Raw genomic sequence first — 19632 nt, forward strand, 5'->3', positions numbered from 1 at the left:
ATACTAATAAATAGCGCAAAAATATTTTATCCTAGATATTTTTTTCTTTCTTGGTTAATTATTTTATATATTTGACTATTTCATTAGCATTTAGGTAAAGCATTTTATTCGTTATATTCATTTACAATTTTTGTTCTATTAGGTTCTTATTCTAATTCATTTTGATTAAATAGATATTTTTGTTTAAACTTTTATTTAATGGACTTCAGAATTTAATTAAATTTTTTCTTGTTTTACTTAAATTTATTTATTTTACTTATTTATTTTGAAATTAATACAGTTGCAATATTAATTCAAAATTCATCGAAATGATAAATTTATAAGTTGATAACAGAAAATATCGATAAAGTTTTCATTTTTCCAATGATTCTTGAGTCGATATTGTAACTAAATTAATATAACAATAAATAGGAGAAAAGTAAATAAAATTAATTAATACAAGAAAAGTTAATTAAATTCTGAAGTCCGTTTAAAAAAATTCAACCAAATTACAAATAAGAGTATAAAAACCTCTTAAATTAAAATGCATTAGTATATGGACCTAATGAAATAAAATATTATATGCATTAATACACTTTTCATTCACATGTAGTCGATCAATTTACTGAATAAATGAGATAATGCAAACAGAAGAACAAGAAGACAAAATGTTGACCAATTACTCACCGGGACAAATACTAGAGGATTGGAATGTTATAAGAGGGTGGGAGGGTTGACACTAGGTTTGAAGGCTTGAGAAACACATGAAATAGCTCGGCGCTGCCTCTTGCTCCCTACTCGTTGTCTGATGTTCTCTCAAGTACCCCTTGGGTCTTACTTAGCTCCTGTTGTTTGCCTTGTCTTTGTTAGTTCGTGGTGTGCCGTGCTTTCGCCTTCTGCTTTTTCTTTCTAGCTCTAAGGCCATCCACAACGCTGTCTCTATACCGTCTCTTAAACCGTCTCTTAACTACTATTTGAGCACTATTTGAGGGCCCCACTGTCCTTTTTTCCTCCATCTCTTAACTAAGAGACGGAACCTGCAACGCTCCGTCTCTTAACCGTCTCTATACCGTCTCTTAATTACTATTCATTCAATTTAATTTATAATTTTTTTTAAAACCCAATTCAATTTAAACAAACACACTTTATTAAAATTAAAACAATATTACAACTTAACATTAAAAAAAACGAAGACATAATTAAAATTCTAAAAAAATAAAAATGACATAATTTAATCTTCTCCGCCAAAGTTTTCCCAAATGTGCTCAATTAGATCCTCTTGGAGTTGGGTGTGGGCGCTAGAGTCGCGTGTCCTTGCCCGAATAGCCAACCGTTCTTGTATAGATGGATGCGCTCCACTTCGCGGCGGACTACTTGCGGTTGAGCTTCCGGGGGATTCGGGGTCGAACCAATTTCCGGCATCGGGTCCTTCGTCTCGGACAATCATGTTGTGCAAGATTATGCACGTATACATGATGTCGACCATGCTCTCCATGAACCACGAACGAGCCGGGGCTTTGATGATGTTGAAGCGCGCTTGGAGAACCCCGAACGCCCTCTCCACATCCTTGCGCGCAGATAGTACCCCATTTTATACCGCCGGTTGTTGGCGACGAAGTTGATGGCCGGCGCTTTACCATCCAAAACTTCGGTAAAGAGGTCGGACTGTTGGAGCACGTTTACGTCGTTGTTCGAGCCAGGGACCCCGAAGTACGCGTGCCAGATCCAAAGTCGGTAGTCGGCAACGGCCTCGAGTACAACGGTTGGGTGGGTGCCTTTGTGGCCGCTCGTGTAGGAACCCCTCCAAGCCACCGGGCAATTCTTCCATTGCCAGTGCATGCAATCGACACTGCCAAGCATCCCGGGGAATCCGTGCACTTGTTCGTGCAGGTTGAGGAGGAACTGACAATCCTCCGTGGTTGGCCTCCGGAGAAATTCGTCACTGAAGGCTGCCCGGACGCCTCTGCAGAAGTTGAGCAGGCACAAGCGTCCAGTGCGGTCTCCGATGTGCAGGTATTCGTCGAATATGTCGGCCGTTTGTCCAGTCGCAAGCTGCCGGATGGCTGCAGTACATTTCTGCAGCGTCGTGTGGCTGGGACGACCGACCGCGTCGAACCCTTCTCGGAAGAACTCCTCCCTGGCCGCCAAAGTATTCGCTATGTGGAGAAATAGCGGTTTCCGCATGCGGAAACGGCGACGGAAATAGGTATCTCCCCAAATCGGGTTATAGCAGAAGTAGTCGCGTACTAACCGTGCGGCGGCTTCCTCCCGGTTCCGATTGATGTACTTCCGGGAGCGTCGTGGGGGTGGTGCGGCTTCCTCTCCCTCTCGTCGTCGATCTTCTTCGAGTGATTGTTCCATTAATTGGCGCATTTGCTCAAAATGATCCATTTGTTTGAGTTGATTGAAGATGGAAATTGGAGTGATAGAGAGGATTTGAGAGGAATAGATGTGTGTTTGTGTTTGAAATGAGTATGGAATAGAATTATTTATAGAGTAAAAAAATTAAAAATTTTAAAAATGAAAATAAATATTTAACGGTAATATTACCGTTTGAAAAAAAAAAAAATTTTTTATTAAAAATCGATTTTTTTTAAAAAAAAATGAATTATTGCGTCATCAGTGACGACGCCCACTCGCGGGCCAGCGAGTGGGCGTCACGCACGTATGGGGACGTGCCACGTGTCTCGGGCGCGTGGCGAGACAGCTCGTCTCGTGTCTCTCCGAGACGAGCTACGCGACGAGACGGTCGCGAGCTGGAGACGAGATGGCCGCTGCAATGCGTCTCGCGGGGGTCTCGTCTCTCCGAGACGAGACGCGAGCCCGGCGCGAGACGCGTTGTGGATGGTCTTAGGTTTTGCACTTGTTGTGCTGTTAGATCTGTTGAGTTTTTTTCTTCCGTTTTTTAAATCTGGATGGTGTTGTACTCTATCTCGCCACCTTTGGGTGGTTTGAGATTTTTGATTTGTCAAAAAAAAAAAATTATAAACCTGCTCGTTGCTCAATCAATCGTGCGCAGCTCGTCTGACTTCGTCGATTGTGGAGTTAGGATTTCGTGAGCTATGCTTAGCAGAGGTTTCCCATATGTAAGGGTATGTAATGGCGGTAAATGTGAAAGGATGCGGTGGCAGAAGCATCTAATTGTACTTACCACCATATTTTTGGGCAAATTAGAATCGATGAATTTTAGGTAATTCACATAAGTGATGGGCAGATTAGTCTGTTCAAATTAATTTTCACAAGTTTGAGGTTTGAAACAAAGATTTTGAGGGATACGTCATACCATACCAAACACCATATAGTTTTTAAAAATCTAAACCACAGATATGTGAAAACCATGCTATCTCTAAAACCTTGTTAGGCCATCCACAACATTGTCACTTTATCGACCCTTAAAACACTATTTGCGGGCTCCACTGTGCTTTTTTACTCCATCCTTTAACTAAGGGACGAGACCTGCAACCCTTCGTCCCTTAACCGTCCCTTAAATTACTATTCATTCAATTTTATTTTTTTATTTTTTTCCACCAAATTCAATTAATAAAAAACACACTTCATTAAAAATAAAATAACATTACAACATAAAATAAAAATACAACTTAATATTCAAAAAAATAAAAAAAGACATAATTAAAATCCTAAAAAAATAATAATGACATAATTTAAAATACAATTTTATAGAAAATAAAAAAAAACTACTCCACCGGCGAATCATCCCCCGAAGGCGGTGGAGGTGCCATGAGGCCACTTGGAGGCGGGTTACCAAGTTGTGCCGCCATAAACAGGACTCCGTTAAGCCAAACTTCGTATTGGGTGGGCGTAAAGCGGGAAGTGTCCGCCATTGTGGCGGTCATGTACATGGACATAAGGGAGTTCGAGGGTCCCCCCGAGCCCGAGCCCGCCTGGCTTGATTCGGCTCGGCCCCTCCTCTCTCTAGCCGCATTCGTCGCATTTCTCCCTTGCGGCCAACGACGCCCAAGGGAGGACCCCCCCGACATCGTCTGTCGGGGTCTCCTCCTCCTGCGAGGCAAACTCTTGTGGCCCGATGCCCGAACCGCCCTCACCAGACGAGTATTGGCCACTCGCCGTGTGCTTCGTGCGCTTCGAGGTCGAGCCCGTGCTGGACCACACACCTCCGGGCCACTTTTCCCCTTGGCTCCGCATCGGTACTGAGCCGCTTCATTCTTGTAGATGCCGCAGAATCGTTTGACCTCTCTGTCGACTCGGTCAAAGTGAGCGCGGAGCATCTTATATGTGCGGCGGCGGTTCTTTTTCGGCTTAATCTCGTGTTAGGCCTCGGTGACCTTTTCCCTGAAGCACTTCCGGGGTTGTCGATTCCCGACGATGGGATCGTACGAGACGCTGATCCAGGCGTTGTACACCGCCAACGTTTCTTTGGGGCCGTACGGATGCCGGCCTAGATCCTCCTCATCCCCCTCTGCCTCCGCCTCCGCCCTGGAGCCTCCCCCGCCTCGGCCTTCTTCCGGAGTAGGTTGAACCGGATAATCTTCCCGAATCTGGGATAATCCCTACGAATACCGCGGGGCAGAGGGATGGGCGTATGCATTAACATCAAAATTGGGTGGTTGGTACCCCCCCCGGCGTGCCTGAACCCTGGGTGCCCGGTGTCGAGACCGGCGTCGACGAACCGGAACCACCCAATGTGTTGTACATGCTCCCCCAGTCGCCGAACGCGTTGAGATCCCACGCGCCGGAACCGCCACCGCCGAAGTTTCCGTCGCCGGACATTTTGTGATGAGATGTTAGATGAAAATTGGAGAAGAAATGGAGATGAATTGGGAAGAATAGATGTGTAGTTGTGTGTGAAATGATGATGAAATATGAGTATTTATAGAGTAAAAAAATAAAAAATAAAAAAGGAAAAACGGCTCTATTAACAGTAATATTACCGTTTAATATTTTTTTACTATTTTTATTTATTCTGATTTTAAAAAATGAATTATTACGTCAGGGTGACGATGCCCACTCGCGGGACGGCGAGTGGGCGTCACGCATGGCCTGGGAGCGCGCCACGTCGCCTCGGCGCGTGGCGAGCCGTCCCGCGTTTCGTCGCGGCGGGATGGGTTGCGTGACGGGCTGGTGACGGGACGAGACGCTGCAACGCGTCCCGCCCCGATTCCGTCACTGCTGAACGAAACACGGGCCACCCGCGTGACGCGTTGCGGGTGGCCTTAGAGACTAATGGGGTACCAAACACCCTAAAGGATAAATTACTATTACCATCGTTCTCGATAAATATAAACTTTTGAAATGACTTAATGCACAACTAATAGAGTAAGAGAGAAGAATTGGTAAAGTGGGAGAGAGAGAAAAAAATGTGCAAAGTAAGAGAGAAGAAAAAAAAATAATAAAAGTAATATTAGTGGATTGTGAGGTACACATCTTAAAATAGAAAGTTTAAAATATTTCTATTTTTAAAGCACAGATAAAAATAGAAATATCTTATATTTTCAAGGGAAAGATGTAGTATTAGTAAGAGTATCCTCTTAGCTAAGAGAACGGTGTGGGCCCGGTCCCACTTTTATACATCTTTTATTACGTGTTTTTAGCTAAAGCACAACATCCCCGCCCGTGCTCTTCCCCAAGAGCATGCTCTTCAATATTCATGGGTCTCACTATACTATTATTCAATTTGTTTGATGTAAAAAATTGAGTGCGGGATTTTAAAAAATGAAAATATTTGAATTTATAATACACCTCATCTTAACTCATTTCTCACACACCACAACATCTGTTTCTTCATTCACTCATCTCAAATCTCACTCACTCACTCTTCCAAAATGATTCATGGCGAGGACCCAAATAGAGCTATGGATCGAATAATGATTACTTTAGGGAACCGGATTCTTGCTAGTATTCGTGCAATGCAAGAGCAGGTCCCGAGGCCCATCCGTCGCCAGACATACATCCGCCGAGATCATGATGTAGCTCATCAACGTTTGTTCGAAGACTACTTTGCTGATGAACCATGGTGGGGACCGACGGTTTTTCGTCGGCTTTTAAGATGCGGCGAGAACTGTTTCTCCGCATTGTTCACACGTTGGAGGGGTGCGACTCGTACTTTCAGATGCGGCCGGTAGACCCGGGCTGTCCCTGCTTACGAAGTGCATGGTTGCGCTCGTCAGTTGGCCTACGGTACCACGGCGGACATGTTCGACGAGTATTTTCACGTCGGGGATTCAATTGGGCGGAAGTGTCTGTAGAAATTTTTTGAGTGCGTGGTGGAGGGGTTCGACACCACATATTTGAGCTAGCTTAATGCCGATGATTGCCAGTTCATGATGGACATGCACGAGAGGGTGCACGGCTTTCCTGGAATGCTAGGGAGTATAGATTGTATGCACTGAGAGTGGAAAAATTTTCAGACAGCGTGGAGAGGCCAATTCACTAGTGGGTATAAGGGTACCCACCCGACGGTGATCCTTGAAGCAATCGTTGACTACCGTCTTTGGATCTGGCATATTCACTTCGGCATGACCGGGTCAAACAACGATATCAACGTGCTGAACACGTCGTCTCTCATCACTGAGCAATGCAGTGGCAACGATCCGATTATCAAATTCACTGCCAACAGACGGCAACATTATATGGGGTACTACTTAGCAGATGACATATACCTGATATGACCAGTTTTCCTAAAGACCATCTCATGCCCAACGGATTCGAAGAGAGCTTTATTTGCACATCGGCAAGAGGCTGCACGGAAGGACGTGGAGTGGGGATTCAGTGTGCTTCAAGCGCGTTGGGTAATAGTGAAAGGTCCGGCTCATTCCTGGTACAGACATCATATCGCCAATGTCATGTATGCGTGCATCATAATGCATAACATGCTTATCGATGATGAAGGTGGAAGAGTTAGCAATTGGTCCGATGACGAAGCTGGAATGAGCGCAGGTCGTGCAACCCTGCCGGTCAGTCGAGATTTACCGTATGGAGCCAACGAGAAGTTACGGGAAGAGGAGAACATGCCCAACCAACAAGCCCATCACGCACTCATGTCCAACATTATTTCCGTTGTAACTTGTTTTTAAAAGTTAAGTAATGTATGTTTTGCATTTAATTTAATATTTCATTTTGCTATATATAATATGTGAAAATAAAAATAAATAATTAAATTAAAAATTAAACAAAAATGGGTTTTAAAAATGATAGTCCGGACACTGGTCCAAGACAAGACATTGCAAGAGACTAGGTCGGACTAAGAAATACTACTACCTCCGTCTCCCTTCCTTGGGCGACACAAGAATTTATGCAAATTAATTTTGTGTATGAAGTGAAGAGAGTAAAGTAATAATAAAGTAGAGATAAAGGTGTTTCCATTTTTGGTAATAAGTCATCTTGGGTGAGACAAACCATAAAGGAAAGTGAGTGGCAAGGATACCGCACCATCCAGGAGGTCTTGAGTTCGAATCCTGGATGGCGCAACTTGGGATTAATTTCCCCTGTGGGCCTTTACAAGGTTGGTTGCCTTGGGGCTTGACAAGCTGATGGGCCTGGAACCCGTCTCGGGTGGTGGCTGTTCACGGGCGTAGACCCGTCTCGGGTGGCGCCATCTCAGATGGCGGCTGTTTACGGGCGTAGACCCGCCGGAGGTGCCCGGCTGGTTGGCGGCCTGTCTACGAACCACAAGGGGCTGGTTGGCGGCCTATCTACGAACCACGAGGGGCTGGGGAAGGGTTGGTTAGCTTGCCGAATGTATCTCGAACTCCTAAATATGTATGTCCGGAGGAAAAAAAAACCATAAAGGAAAGTGAATCATTTTTAATGGGATAGATTGAATAGTAATATAGCATACACTAGTCGGAGCCACCGTGAATGCTCCGTGATTGAAAAGTTTTAGCTAGGTTCATAAAAGTGATCAAGATGGTGATAGCGCAGGGGCATAGCGCAGTTAGCAATGGAGGACAGATCTTGCTGCAATAAGTCTGGATTCGAATCTCACTGCTGTCGTGTAGTTGCTTCCATGTCTCAGGCACACGTGTGAGGCCTTGGAAAATGGGCTTCTGGCAGCCAGTAGGTTAAGGCCTCCCCTTTAACGGGCTACTGCGTATCCTAATTGAACCCCCTCACATGATGTCGAGCCGGAGTATGGGGGCTGCGCGACGGAATCGCCTTTTGTTGCAATCAAGATGGTCATAGCTATCTCTATTAATGTCAGCTGTCAGCTTTGAAGTAGAAAAACTTTTCCAGTCAAATAGATTGATTATGCAATGAATACAATTTCCCATACCACCAAAAATCGAATATAGAAATCAAATCCCCATCCAAATACATGTCTTATATTGCATTATTAAATGTCACTCTTTTTCAAAATCAAACAAAAAAATAAAAAAGCCATGAAAATTATCGTCTTCCTCATCATGACAGCTCTACTCAACGACGCATTTGCAGACGTTATTATCTGCAAAGAGAGCGAGAGAAGCGCTCTCTCAACGTTCCGGAAGGATCTAGAAGACTCCAGCAGCCGCCTCTCCTCATGGCGCGGCGCAGACTGCTGCCAATGGGAAGGCGTCATCTGCGACAACATCACCGGCCAAGTCCGCGAGCTCCGCCTCCGCAACCCCCACGACGCTCCCTGCTCTCGCCGGAGCTACGGCGTGGCTGAATTCCAAGCTTACCACCGTCACAAATTGGGCGGGAGATTGAATCCATCTCTCCTCAAATTGGAGTTTTTAAATCACTTGGATCTCAGCTGCAACGATTTCCACGGTGCGCCCCTCCCGGATTTCATCTCCTCCATGAGAAACCTACACTACGTAGATCTCTCCAGCTGCGGATTCCACGGCGCTGTCCCTAGCCGAATTGCGAACCTCTCGCGCCTTCGGCATCTGAATCTCGGAGATCCGTTCCCAATTTTTGTCGAGAGTAAGGTTAGGGTTAGCAGTATGCAGTGGCTTCGGCATCTTTCTTCACTGGAGCACCTCGATTTGACAGGCGCAGATGCTAGCAGCGCGAGCGATTGGCTCCGATCACTCGGAAATCTCCATTCTCTGCTCGCGCTGCGCCTCTCGAGGTGCGGCTTACCGCCTGTGATCTCCGGCAATGCTGCGAATCTCACACGTCTTGCTCAGCTTGATCTCTCTTGGAACAATTTCGATTCCCCGCTCCCTCGCTGGATTTACAGCCTCACCAATTTGGTGCGCTTGAATTTGAGCCACTGTGGATTCTACAATCAGCTCCCCACCGGATTGCAAAACATGACGAAGCTCGAATACCTAAATCTGTCCTCGAATCATTTCAGTTCCAATTTCCCGCCATGGATAACCAGATTAAACAATCTCAAGGTTTTAGCAGCTGCAGACAACATGATTGAAGGGGAACTCCCTGCTACAATGGATAATTTGACATCTTTGGTGAGTCTAGATTTGTCTCAGAACAGAATTGGGGGAATGCTGCCGAAATCTCTCAGCAATCTCTGCAACCTCCAAGAGTTGTATCTGTACATAAACAGCTTCTCTGGTGGTTTACCGGATTTTTCCGGCTGCATTTCACACAGTTTACGAATTTTGTATTTGGGTTGGAACAATCTTTCAGGTCCATTGCCGAGTAATCTCAAACAAGCAGCTAAATTGAGAGAGCTTGACCTCACATACAACAAGCTCACTGGGCCTCTCCCTTCGAGTCTCGAAGAATTGCAGGAGCTTGAATCTCTCGTTATATCGGACAATTCTTTCAAAGGAATCGTCTCTGAGTCACACTTCAGAAACCTTTCGGGATTGAAGATATTCCGCGCGAATGGCAACAGGTTCACCTTCAAGCCGAACAGAGACTGGATCCCGCCTTTCCAACTTGAAGGCTTGACACTGAGATCGTGGCGGCTGGGGCCTGAGTTTCCGCCATGGATCAAACATTTGAAGAATTTGCAGTATCTGAGTTTGGCGAATACGGGGATCGAGGATGCCATTCCGTCTTGGTTCTGGACATTAACCCCGCAGTTGAAGTATCTAAACCTCTCTAGCAACATGATCAAAGGCCAAATCCTTAGTTTACTAGATTTCGGAATGAGCAGAAATGTGGCTGTTGATATGAAGCACAATCTCATCACCGGCCCCTTGCCTCGTCTCTCGTCGAATGTGACCATTCTCGACTTGTCATTCAACCGCATTTCGGGTTCGATGCATCATTTCCTCTGCGGAAATACAGAGAAGGATATGAGGCTGGAGATCCTTGACCTTGCCAACAATTTCTTATCCGGAGAGATTCCAGACTGCTGGGGAAACTGGTCGTCTCTGAGCGTGCTGAGGCTGCAGGCAAACAATCTCACAGGCAAAATCCCAAGTTCGGTCGGGCTCTTGACAAGGCTGCAATCGTTGCACCTGCGCAGGAACAACGATCTCTCAGGAGCATTGCCAATTTCGCTGCAAAACTGCACTGGTCTCATGTTGTTGGATCTGGGCCTCAATCATTTCTCGGGGCATATACCTATCTGGATTCATCGGCTCTCAGAGTTGGTGGTGTTCAACCTTCGTCTCAACAGGTTCTGGGGTGAGATCCCGGTGGAGCTCTGCCTTCTAAGCCGCATCCAGGCGCTGGACCTAGCGGGTAACAATCTGTCCGGGCGGATACCCTCATGCTTCGATGGTTTCAATGTGATGGCGGGGAGGCAGAAGCCGGGCGAACGCATGTACTATTCTGCAGACGACACGTTTGGTGTCATTCCCGACAGCCAGTATCTCGTTGTGAAGGGGAGGCTCGGGTTTTACAGCAACATTTTGCATTGGGTGATGACGTTGGATATCTCGGACAACAGCTTAACCGGACCGATTCCAGCTGCAATAACGTCGCTTTCCAAGCTGCAAGGGCTGAACCTATCAAGAAACTGCTTGACCGGAACGATCCCAGAACATATCGGTGGCATGAACTTGCTCGAATCACTTGACATATCGAAGAACAAGCTGTCGGGAGAGATTCCTCAAACGATTGTAGAGTTGTCGTTTCTGAGTAATCTGAACTTGTCGTGTAATAACTTAACCGGGAGGATCCCATCGAGCACTCAGCTTCAAGGCTTTGATGCATCGAGCTTCACTGGCAACGAGCTCTGTGGAGCTCCGCTGCCAGGCAGCTGTGGCGGGAATGAGGGGAGTAGAGTTGGTGGCGAGGATGAAGAGGAGAGGGCGAAGTCGATATTTGAAACGGAGGTGTTCGGATTGGCTACGAGCATAGTAGTAGGATTTGCGGTTGGTTTTTGGACAGTGATAGTATCTTTGCTGGTGAATGTGTCATGGAGAAATGCCTATTTCGGGGTGCTGACGAGAATGGGGAATTACGTTTATTATGTGTGGGTTAAATTCTTGCTCTGGTGCTGGTGTTTCAGCTCGTGAGTTTGTTTGTAGGAAGAATCAAGAAAGGTAAGAAATCAGTGGAAGGATACGAAGTAGGAATCATAGGAATGAATATTCAAACTTATTGAAAAATAGAATATCTCAATCTCTTAGCATAATGATTTTTGTACTGTTCAAAATCAACCAATAAAATGTTGTTATTATCTATTGAACAAGTCGAGGAAAGATATGCTGCCTAATTAATATGGGCGTGTGTGAGCGACTAAATCACACGTAGGCCACTTTCCTTACTTTTAGAATTTTACTAACAGAATATAATTCCCTTTCATCTATCTCCATGTCAGCATTCTTTTATAACTTTCCTTTTTTTTTCTTTTTAGTTTTCGTATCTTTGTTTGTTTTATATACTCCATGTTTTCTCCTAGGTTTTTATTACTCCATAAATTTCAAAGTGCCGTCTTTCTCGAGGAGTGCTAGCATAAGGTTAGTTTTTAAGCCTTGGTCTTCATATATGCTTGGAATTTCTTACATAATTTACATGTTTTTTAGTTTTACTTGTTTATATCGTATATGCTTGATTAATTTTTTAAATAGTTTCATGTTTTAATTGTCTCTGAATCTATACTTCTAATGATACCAATTAGGAACCACGCATTAAGAACCTCCGGCTTATCATAAAATTATAAATTTGTGTTTATGTTTCTATTATTCTGTTTGCTTACATTAATTTTTTTAATGTATTTTCTTAGTGTTTTGAGTGAAAATATGAACGATCAATTATATATTCCTCAAGTTGCAAATGATCGAAAGCCAGAAATTGGAATGAAATTTCAATCAATTGACGATGCGTTTGAATTCTACAATCAGTATGCACGTGAAGCTGGTTTTAGTGCAAGATATAGCAATAGCAGAAAGAATAAGATGACAAACGAAGTTGTTTGGAAACAATTTGTATGCTTTAAAGCTGGTCAAACTGATGAAGCTCGTTCAAAAAATCGAGCACCAACTGGTGGTCCGATTCAGATAAGAGCTCGTGGTGAAGTTAGAACTAATTGTAAGGCAAAAATTTCCATTGTCAAGCAACAAGCTGGATCTGACTGGAGTGTTAGCGTCTTTATGTAAGGTCATAATCATGGACTCTCTACTCCGTCAAAGGTACATTTACTCCGATCACACCGTAGTGTTTCTGCTGTGAAAAGAGTGTTGACTCAACAATTTTCAGAAGCTAATATACCAACCTATCAACAAATGCAACTATTGGAGATGGAGTCTGGGGGGCCCGAAAGTGTAGGTTGCACAGAAAGAGATATCAGGAATTTAGAGAGAGAATTAAGGGATGAACAAAAGGGGATCGATGCTGAAACTCTTATAGAATTCTTTACTTCCGAGAAGGAGAAAAATTCATCATTTTTCTTTGACTATGAGACAGATTCAGATCATATATTCAAAAGATGCTTTTGGGCAGATCCTAAATCAAGGAGGGCTTATGGAGCATTTGGTGATGTTGTTGTGTTCGATTCCACTTATAACACTAATAAGTATGGAATGATTTTTACACCTTTCGTAGGGGTTAATCATCATCATCAAACAATAGTTTTTGGTTGTGGATTTCTAAGTGATGAGAAGACAGAATCGTATATTTGGTTGCTTAACAAGTTTATGGAAGCTATGCCAAGTGATGCACCAAAAGCAATCATTACTGATCAAGATCCAGCTATGACGAAAGCACTTGCACAAGTACTGCCAGAAACAGTGCATCGTTATTGTTTGTGGCACATATTGAACAAATTTCCAGAGAAGATTTCTCCAGTGATTTTTCGAGATCATTATCAGCGCATAAGGAATGTTATTAAAAATTCAACATCTCCCGAGGAATTTGAGAATGGATGGAAAGAGGTTATTAGATGTGCTAACTTGGAACAAAATAGTTGGATATTGTTAATGTATGGAATGCGGCATAAGTGGGTTCCGACATATTTTAGTCATGTATTTTTTGCTGGGATGTCAAGTAGTCAGAGATCAGAGAGTTCGCATTCATTTTTTAAAAAGTATGTCTCCCACAAGAACTCATTGATAGATTTTATCACACGATTCAATCGGGCACTAAGATGTCAAAGACATAATGAGTTAGTTGCAGACCATGTTGACATGAATGAGTGAAGGGCTACGATCTAGTAGTAGTGTGGTTTCACACGGAGTAAGCAAGTGTGCACAAAGAAAACTAATGCAAGTGCTCGGTCAAGACACCACTCTCCTTAAATCCACTGGATCACCAGGTCCAGGAACTCAAGAGAACACAGAGTGTTTTTGTCGTTGGACACACTCGACTCCCCTTCAAAAATAAATCCCTCAACCTGAATACTATAAATTAGCATAGGGAAGCGGGGTCGATCCCACGAAAATGGATTCGTGAAGTAGTGCTTAGAGACTCTGGAAACAAGCGGCTGCTGCCATGCAAAAGGGTTGAGAATTTTAACTACCTCTAGATCTAGGCACGAAATGTAAATGCTAGACCTAAGACACAGAAAATGTAATAGAATCAGAATTCAATACTGAGAGACACATTTTACTTCCTAGATTAAGTAAACGACTAACTAACTAAGACTAGACAGGGAAAATAAAACAGTGGGGACCATGACTCCAAATATAGCAAGTACGGCTAAAGCTGCAAATAACAAACTCATGCTCCAACTAACAACGACATGCAATTTCCTAACCGATTCAAGCACGCAAATGGAGAAAACAGAGCATATATCTAGATTCGAACAGAATATAAAGATTTGGATGCCGAAAACTTGCTATGAACCGAAAATACATCAGATCTACGTAAACTAGGCGAAATGAATTGAAAACACGTAAACTAGGCATAAAATTAAATACATCTTGCTCAGATTCACGTCGGGTGCTTAATCCACTCCGGATCCAAGCGATCCGAACCCAACAACAGACACAATCGACTCCATAACTCCGGTTTTCACAGATCTGCTCCGATCAACTCCGAATTCAAACAATCACAGACAACTCCACAACACCAGCGAACTCAACCCTCCGATTCATCCACAAACAGACTCCGATCACCCAGATCCAACCACAAACCTGCATAAATTCAGAAAACAACTGCGAAAATTCCGAAAATCAACATAACAGAAGTAACAGAAAATCAAACTTGTATTAAAATAAGAGAATATTCGGCAAAAGCAAACAGAGGTCCGAGCTTCGAACAGCGAAGCTCGGCAAAATCAGCAAAGTATAAAAGCGGAAATTAAATTGTTTCTTTGCCCCCACCGAAGGACGGTGTTACAACCCAATCGAAAATATATGAAAGCTCAAAGTAAACCCCAGTGCATGACCCCCCTGAATCTCCCCACGAAAAGAACCCAAGTGTGTGAAAAGTGAACTAAGCTACAGGTTGTTAGCGAGGCCTCCAACCCTGAAGATCCCTCCAGCGTGCATGCTTCTGCCTTTTATAGACGCGGACATAGCCTTCTAGAGTCTTCGTAGAAATCTCTATTCTACCCTTCAACTCCGAGGCTTCCTCCGTCAAGCAATTTTCCGCATAATGTCCACTCATTCGCCTATTTCCTAGGTCCACGCAACTGTCCTCCTCCTTTCCTAGACCTGGCGAAAATTTTCACACACCTGGCTTAAAACGTGTGTTAGACCCAGAAATTTTACGAATTAAAACCCTAGACCTATGCATGAAATTAGCCTTGTCAATGAGCAACCGAAAATCAAAACAAATTGGCCGATGGAAGCTCAAATGGTTAAAGTCTACACGAAAAAAAAATGGACGGAATTTCAAGATGAAATGAGTCGAAGTCATGGTTACTTTGTGCAACAAGCCTCTACCAGAGATGATATTGTGATTTACAACATGATGAGTTTCCAAAGTAGTTCATCCTCAAAACCAAGGCTACTGATGCATGATAAAAATAGTGACCATATCTCATGTAATTGTGGGAAATTTGAGTTTGATGGTATTCCGTGCAGACATATGCTAGCTTTCTTCCGTGTCAACCAAATATTTGAACTACCTGACAAGTATATCCTTAAGCGATGGACACGAGAAGCAAAGATTGGTGTTGCTTATATATTAGATGATGAAAACTGCAATGACGATCCAACAAGATTTTTGATCTCACGACGAGCCAAGTTATCTTATAAGGCCTCAACACTAATTGATTATGCATCTTTGACTGATGAGGGGACAAAATTTTTGGATGAACAACTTGATTACATACATGGTAAAATCAAGGAAATGGGTATTAGTCCAACAACTATGCACAGAAGTCAAACAAGGAAGAGCTTAGATAAAACCAAAACCATTGGTGATCCTTCTAAGATAAGATCAAAAGGATGTGGTAAGCGAATGTTATCATCAAAAGAGAAGTCAATTTTAAAGACTAGGGCTTGTCATGGCTGTGGACTACGTGGTGCATCACATGATAAACGTAATTGTCCAAAGTTGCAAGACAGGTATGTGAATTATTGTTGAGTTCCATTATTTACATTGCTTAGTTGTTTTAATGACCAATAAATTTAATTTACTATTTTTGCTCTCATCTTTATATTTCAGATCAGTTGCATATGACCATTACGACATTAGTCAATATGCAAATGAAAGAGCTTGATGTCCATAGCTAGTGATTTTTTTATTCTGTTTGCTTAGTGTTGCTAAGACATTATTTTAACCTTTTGATGAGTTTACTATATTGAAACAAATTTTATAAGAATACATCTTATATTTTCATAGTACTTCGTGGTATCTAATTAATTTCATCCTTTCAAAGCCTATTGCATTCAAAATCTGAGTCCTTAATGATTTTTTTTTCAAAACTTTCGCAATACTAGTTTAAAGTAATTGGAAAACTGGTTTTATATTGAGACATTAAATCTCATTTAAATCATTAAATTGAAAAAAGTAGCACTATTTTTTAAGATCATCAAAATTAAAGAGTAAAACAAAAAAAAACGATGCTATTTTATTTGATCAGAACCTAACCATGAAATAGTCTAGTTTAGGTGAAGAAGAAAGTTAATTTGGAGCAGTATTCATGCGCTCGTAGAAAGATAAAGAATGAGAAGGGTCAAATCCATAAAGGAAAGCTATAAAGAAAATAAATAACATTGCTGACATGGAGATAGATGAAAGGGAATTATATTCTGTTAATCAAATTCTAAAAGTAAGGAAAGTGGCCTACGTGTGATTTAGTCGCTTACACACGCCCATATTAATTAGGCAGCATATGTTTTCTCTGAACAAGTCATATTCAAAACTAATTACTGTGTGTTCTACGCCTTTCGATTACTAATAATAGAAATTCTTTTTTTTCTCCATTTCATAAAAATAGAAATTTTCCATTTGAAGATATTTTTTAAAATGAGTAAAGACCCTTTTTTCACTATCATACTTTTCTTTTCATCCCTATTTTACTTTACTAATTTTGTTATAAAACCCGTGTCTTTTCAAAAAATTCTATTTTTAAGTCACGAAAGAATTATTTAATATCAGAACAATGTCGATAAGACAGTGTCTCCACACAAATCATGTCACAGAATCAAATGCACCATCTTAAAAACCTAAGAGCATCCACAACCGTGCTCTTGCCAGCGGCACGGTTGTGGGCCCGACCCCACTTTTTCTGCCTGCTCTCTGGCAAGAGCACAACACCCACAGTTGTGCTCTTCCGCAAGGACGAGCACAATTAATTTAAAATTCAATTAAACAAAAGCATTTCCATAATACTAAAATTTATTAAAAAAACCTAAATAATATTACAAATAAAAAATAAAATAAAAACGACATAATTAAAATCCTAAAAATTAAAAATTACATTATTAAAATACTAAAAATTAAAAAAACCACTACTCGTTGCCAAATTTCGCCCACATGTGTTTGATTAGGTCTTCTTGTAGCTGAATGTGTGTTCGGGTATCGCGCATTGTGTGCCTTGTCTCGATCCTCTGGCCAACCGTCGTATGCTCACCTCGTGGGGGAAAAAAATAAAAAAAATTCAAAAAAATTCAGAAAAATGGACAAAAAAAACGGCAATATTTTTGGGATTTGGAAAATATTTTTTTATATTTTTTTATCATTATTTATAATTAAATAACGAATTTTAAATAAAAAAAATATTCAAAGGCAACTGCTATGCCGTTGCCCAATCGCGTGCCGCCACGTCACCTGCTCGCTGGCACGACGCGAGTGCAGCAGCGGCGAGACACGTCCGTGCCAGCGGCGCGGACGGACGCGGGTTACGGCGCCACCGTTGCGGATGCTCTAATTGAATACTCCACATGTCCCTTGAAAATGACCCACTTTTCTTTGTGATTTATCCTAACTAAGATATACATTACTAAAATTGAAATACTTTTATCTTTAATTTTTTTTATTACTTCTCTTTTATTTTACTCTTTCCACTTAGCATACAAAACAAAGCTACATTAAATCTCATGCCACCCAAGAAATGAGACATCTCAAGAATAATTTCACAATATAAATCAAACGAAATTCAACATCATCAATAATGGCAATGCCTTTTTAAAATTGTAATATTATATTATATTATATTATATTATATTATATTATATTATATTATATTATTTAATTAAATTTATACTTTCTATATATACCTTTTTGCCCCTCATCTTAAAAGAGCAACTATGTGCATAATGGAGTACTAATTGTGATCTTAAATAAGGACGCGCTAGCTTAATTATGGAATATATATACATGTGCAAGATGTGAATTAAAATTTAAATACTCCATCTGTCCCACAATAGGAGTCACTCTTATTGTGGGCACGAGTTTTAAAAATTGTAAATAATAGTGAATTGAAAAATTTAATTGAATATGAGACCGACTTTTTTGTATTGGTTTTATAATAAAATGTGAGTGAAGTGAATTAGTGAAATATGAGACCTACTTATCATTTATGGTAAAAATGAAGTGTGACTCTTATTGTGGGACAGACCAAAATGATAAAGTGTGATTCTTATTATGGGACCGATGGAGTATATACCTAAAGAAGTTAGAATATTAGAGAAGTGGGACCCACATTTTGTCCCACACTTTTATAATCTTTTTAACATAATTCACTTAAAATTTTTGTAATCGGTTTAGAAAATAAAAGAAAAAAGTATAAGAAAAATTATCAATTTCACCTATTTTTTGTTTAAAAATGAAAATATAGTAAAAAATGTTTTTCAAAAATTAGAAATTCAAATGCATCATACCCCTCTTTTGGCTAGATTCATTTTGGTTTGTTTATTGTGATTTGTAGTTTCATTTTTATTTATGAAAATTTGTTCATAATTTTTTTCTCTTTCTCTCTTATACTTTATTCATTAATTTCTGAAAAATCTCGATAAAAAAAAATATAATCACAAGTTTTTCACTCGTCTATTTAATACTAATTGAGTTTATGGTTTTGATATTATGATATACTGATATAGTAATACTAATTGAGTTTATGATTTTGAATTAAAAATGTTCACAATTTTATTTTTTTAATTCTTTACCTTACAAAATACTCTAATTTCTATAAATTCTTAAATTTTTGGTTCGGTACAGTCAAATAAATAATAGAAAACTAATAACATGCTATTAACTCATCGATTTAATATTTTTAAGGTTGTATATTTAATATTTTCTCTTTATAACTATAAAATATTAGAATTTTTAACATTTAACTAATTGAGTTTGCAGTTTTGATTAATTCTTTGATTTCTAAATTTCAATTTATTTAAATTCTTAATTTTTGAAACTTTATGTTGAACTTTGATAAAAAAATTAATCCCACGTTTAGCTCGTAAATTTAATAAATTAAAGCTATAAAGTTAATATTTCTCTTTTTCTTTGTAATATATTAGAATTATTTTCTAAATTCACTATATATAACAAAGAACAAATTAAAAGTTGATATATTATGGAGTACACGGGAGTGTATATTGCTAACTCAATACTTAATTGTTAACTACAATTAAATAATAGCCATTAGATATTCAAATCAATGGCCTAGATCATCAGCCACGGAATGTCAATAAGATTAAAAAAAACTTCAATATAAAGGTATCAAGGTCAATTTACAACAAATTAGTTGTAACTGTCTTTTGAAAAATATCTCATAACTTTAAAACGCATATAAATTTCTCGATTTAAATAATTTTTTCGCACAACATATATCAAATTAAAGATAATTTCATAAGGATTCTAACGAGATCTCACTTACATATGTTCCGATGTCAAAATTTAAATTTTTTTTAAAATTTTCATAAATTTTGTTAATAGCTTTATATCAATACTTGACACATAATATGTCAATACAATGCTTGTACAATGTCAATATGA

General features: G+C 40.5%; 1 protein-coding gene across 2 annotated transcripts; it reads left to right on the top strand.

The window, feature by feature from the left end:
* Nucleotides 1–8231: 8231 nt before the first annotated feature.
* Nucleotides 8232–12159, top strand: LOC121780175 (receptor-like protein EIX1). Of its 2 annotated transcripts, XR_006045978.1 has the most exons (3): nt 8232–11348; nt 11708–11765; nt 12032–12159. XR_006045978.1 is itself a non-coding variant. In XM_042177689.1 (2 exons), the coding sequence occupies exon 1, from the start codon at nt 8295–8297 to the stop codon at nt 11319–11321; it is 3027 nt and encodes a 1008-aa protein (XP_042033623.1). In that variant the 5' UTR covers nt 8232–8294; the 3' UTR covers nt 11322–11348; nt 11708–11875. The 2 variants fall into 2 exon arrangements, 1 of the variants encoding a protein (XP_042033623.1); XM_042177689.1 differs by lacking the exon at nt 12032–12159 and having other exon boundaries at nt 11708–11875.
* The last annotated feature ends 7473 nt before the right edge of the window (nt 12160–19632 follow it).

This window comes from Salvia splendens, chromosome 19 (genome assembly GCF_004379255.2).
Source record: "Salvia splendens isolate huo1 chromosome 19, SspV2, whole genome shotgun sequence".
Taxonomy (NCBI): domain Eukaryota; kingdom Viridiplantae; phylum Streptophyta; class Magnoliopsida; order Lamiales; family Lamiaceae; genus Salvia; species Salvia splendens.

Bases quoted from the DNA above. Each gene is read 5' to 3' on its own strand.
- LOC121780175 (XM_042177689.1), top strand. From the start codon at position 8,295: ATGTCACTCTTTTTCAAAATCAAACAAAAAAATAAAAAAGCCATGAAA.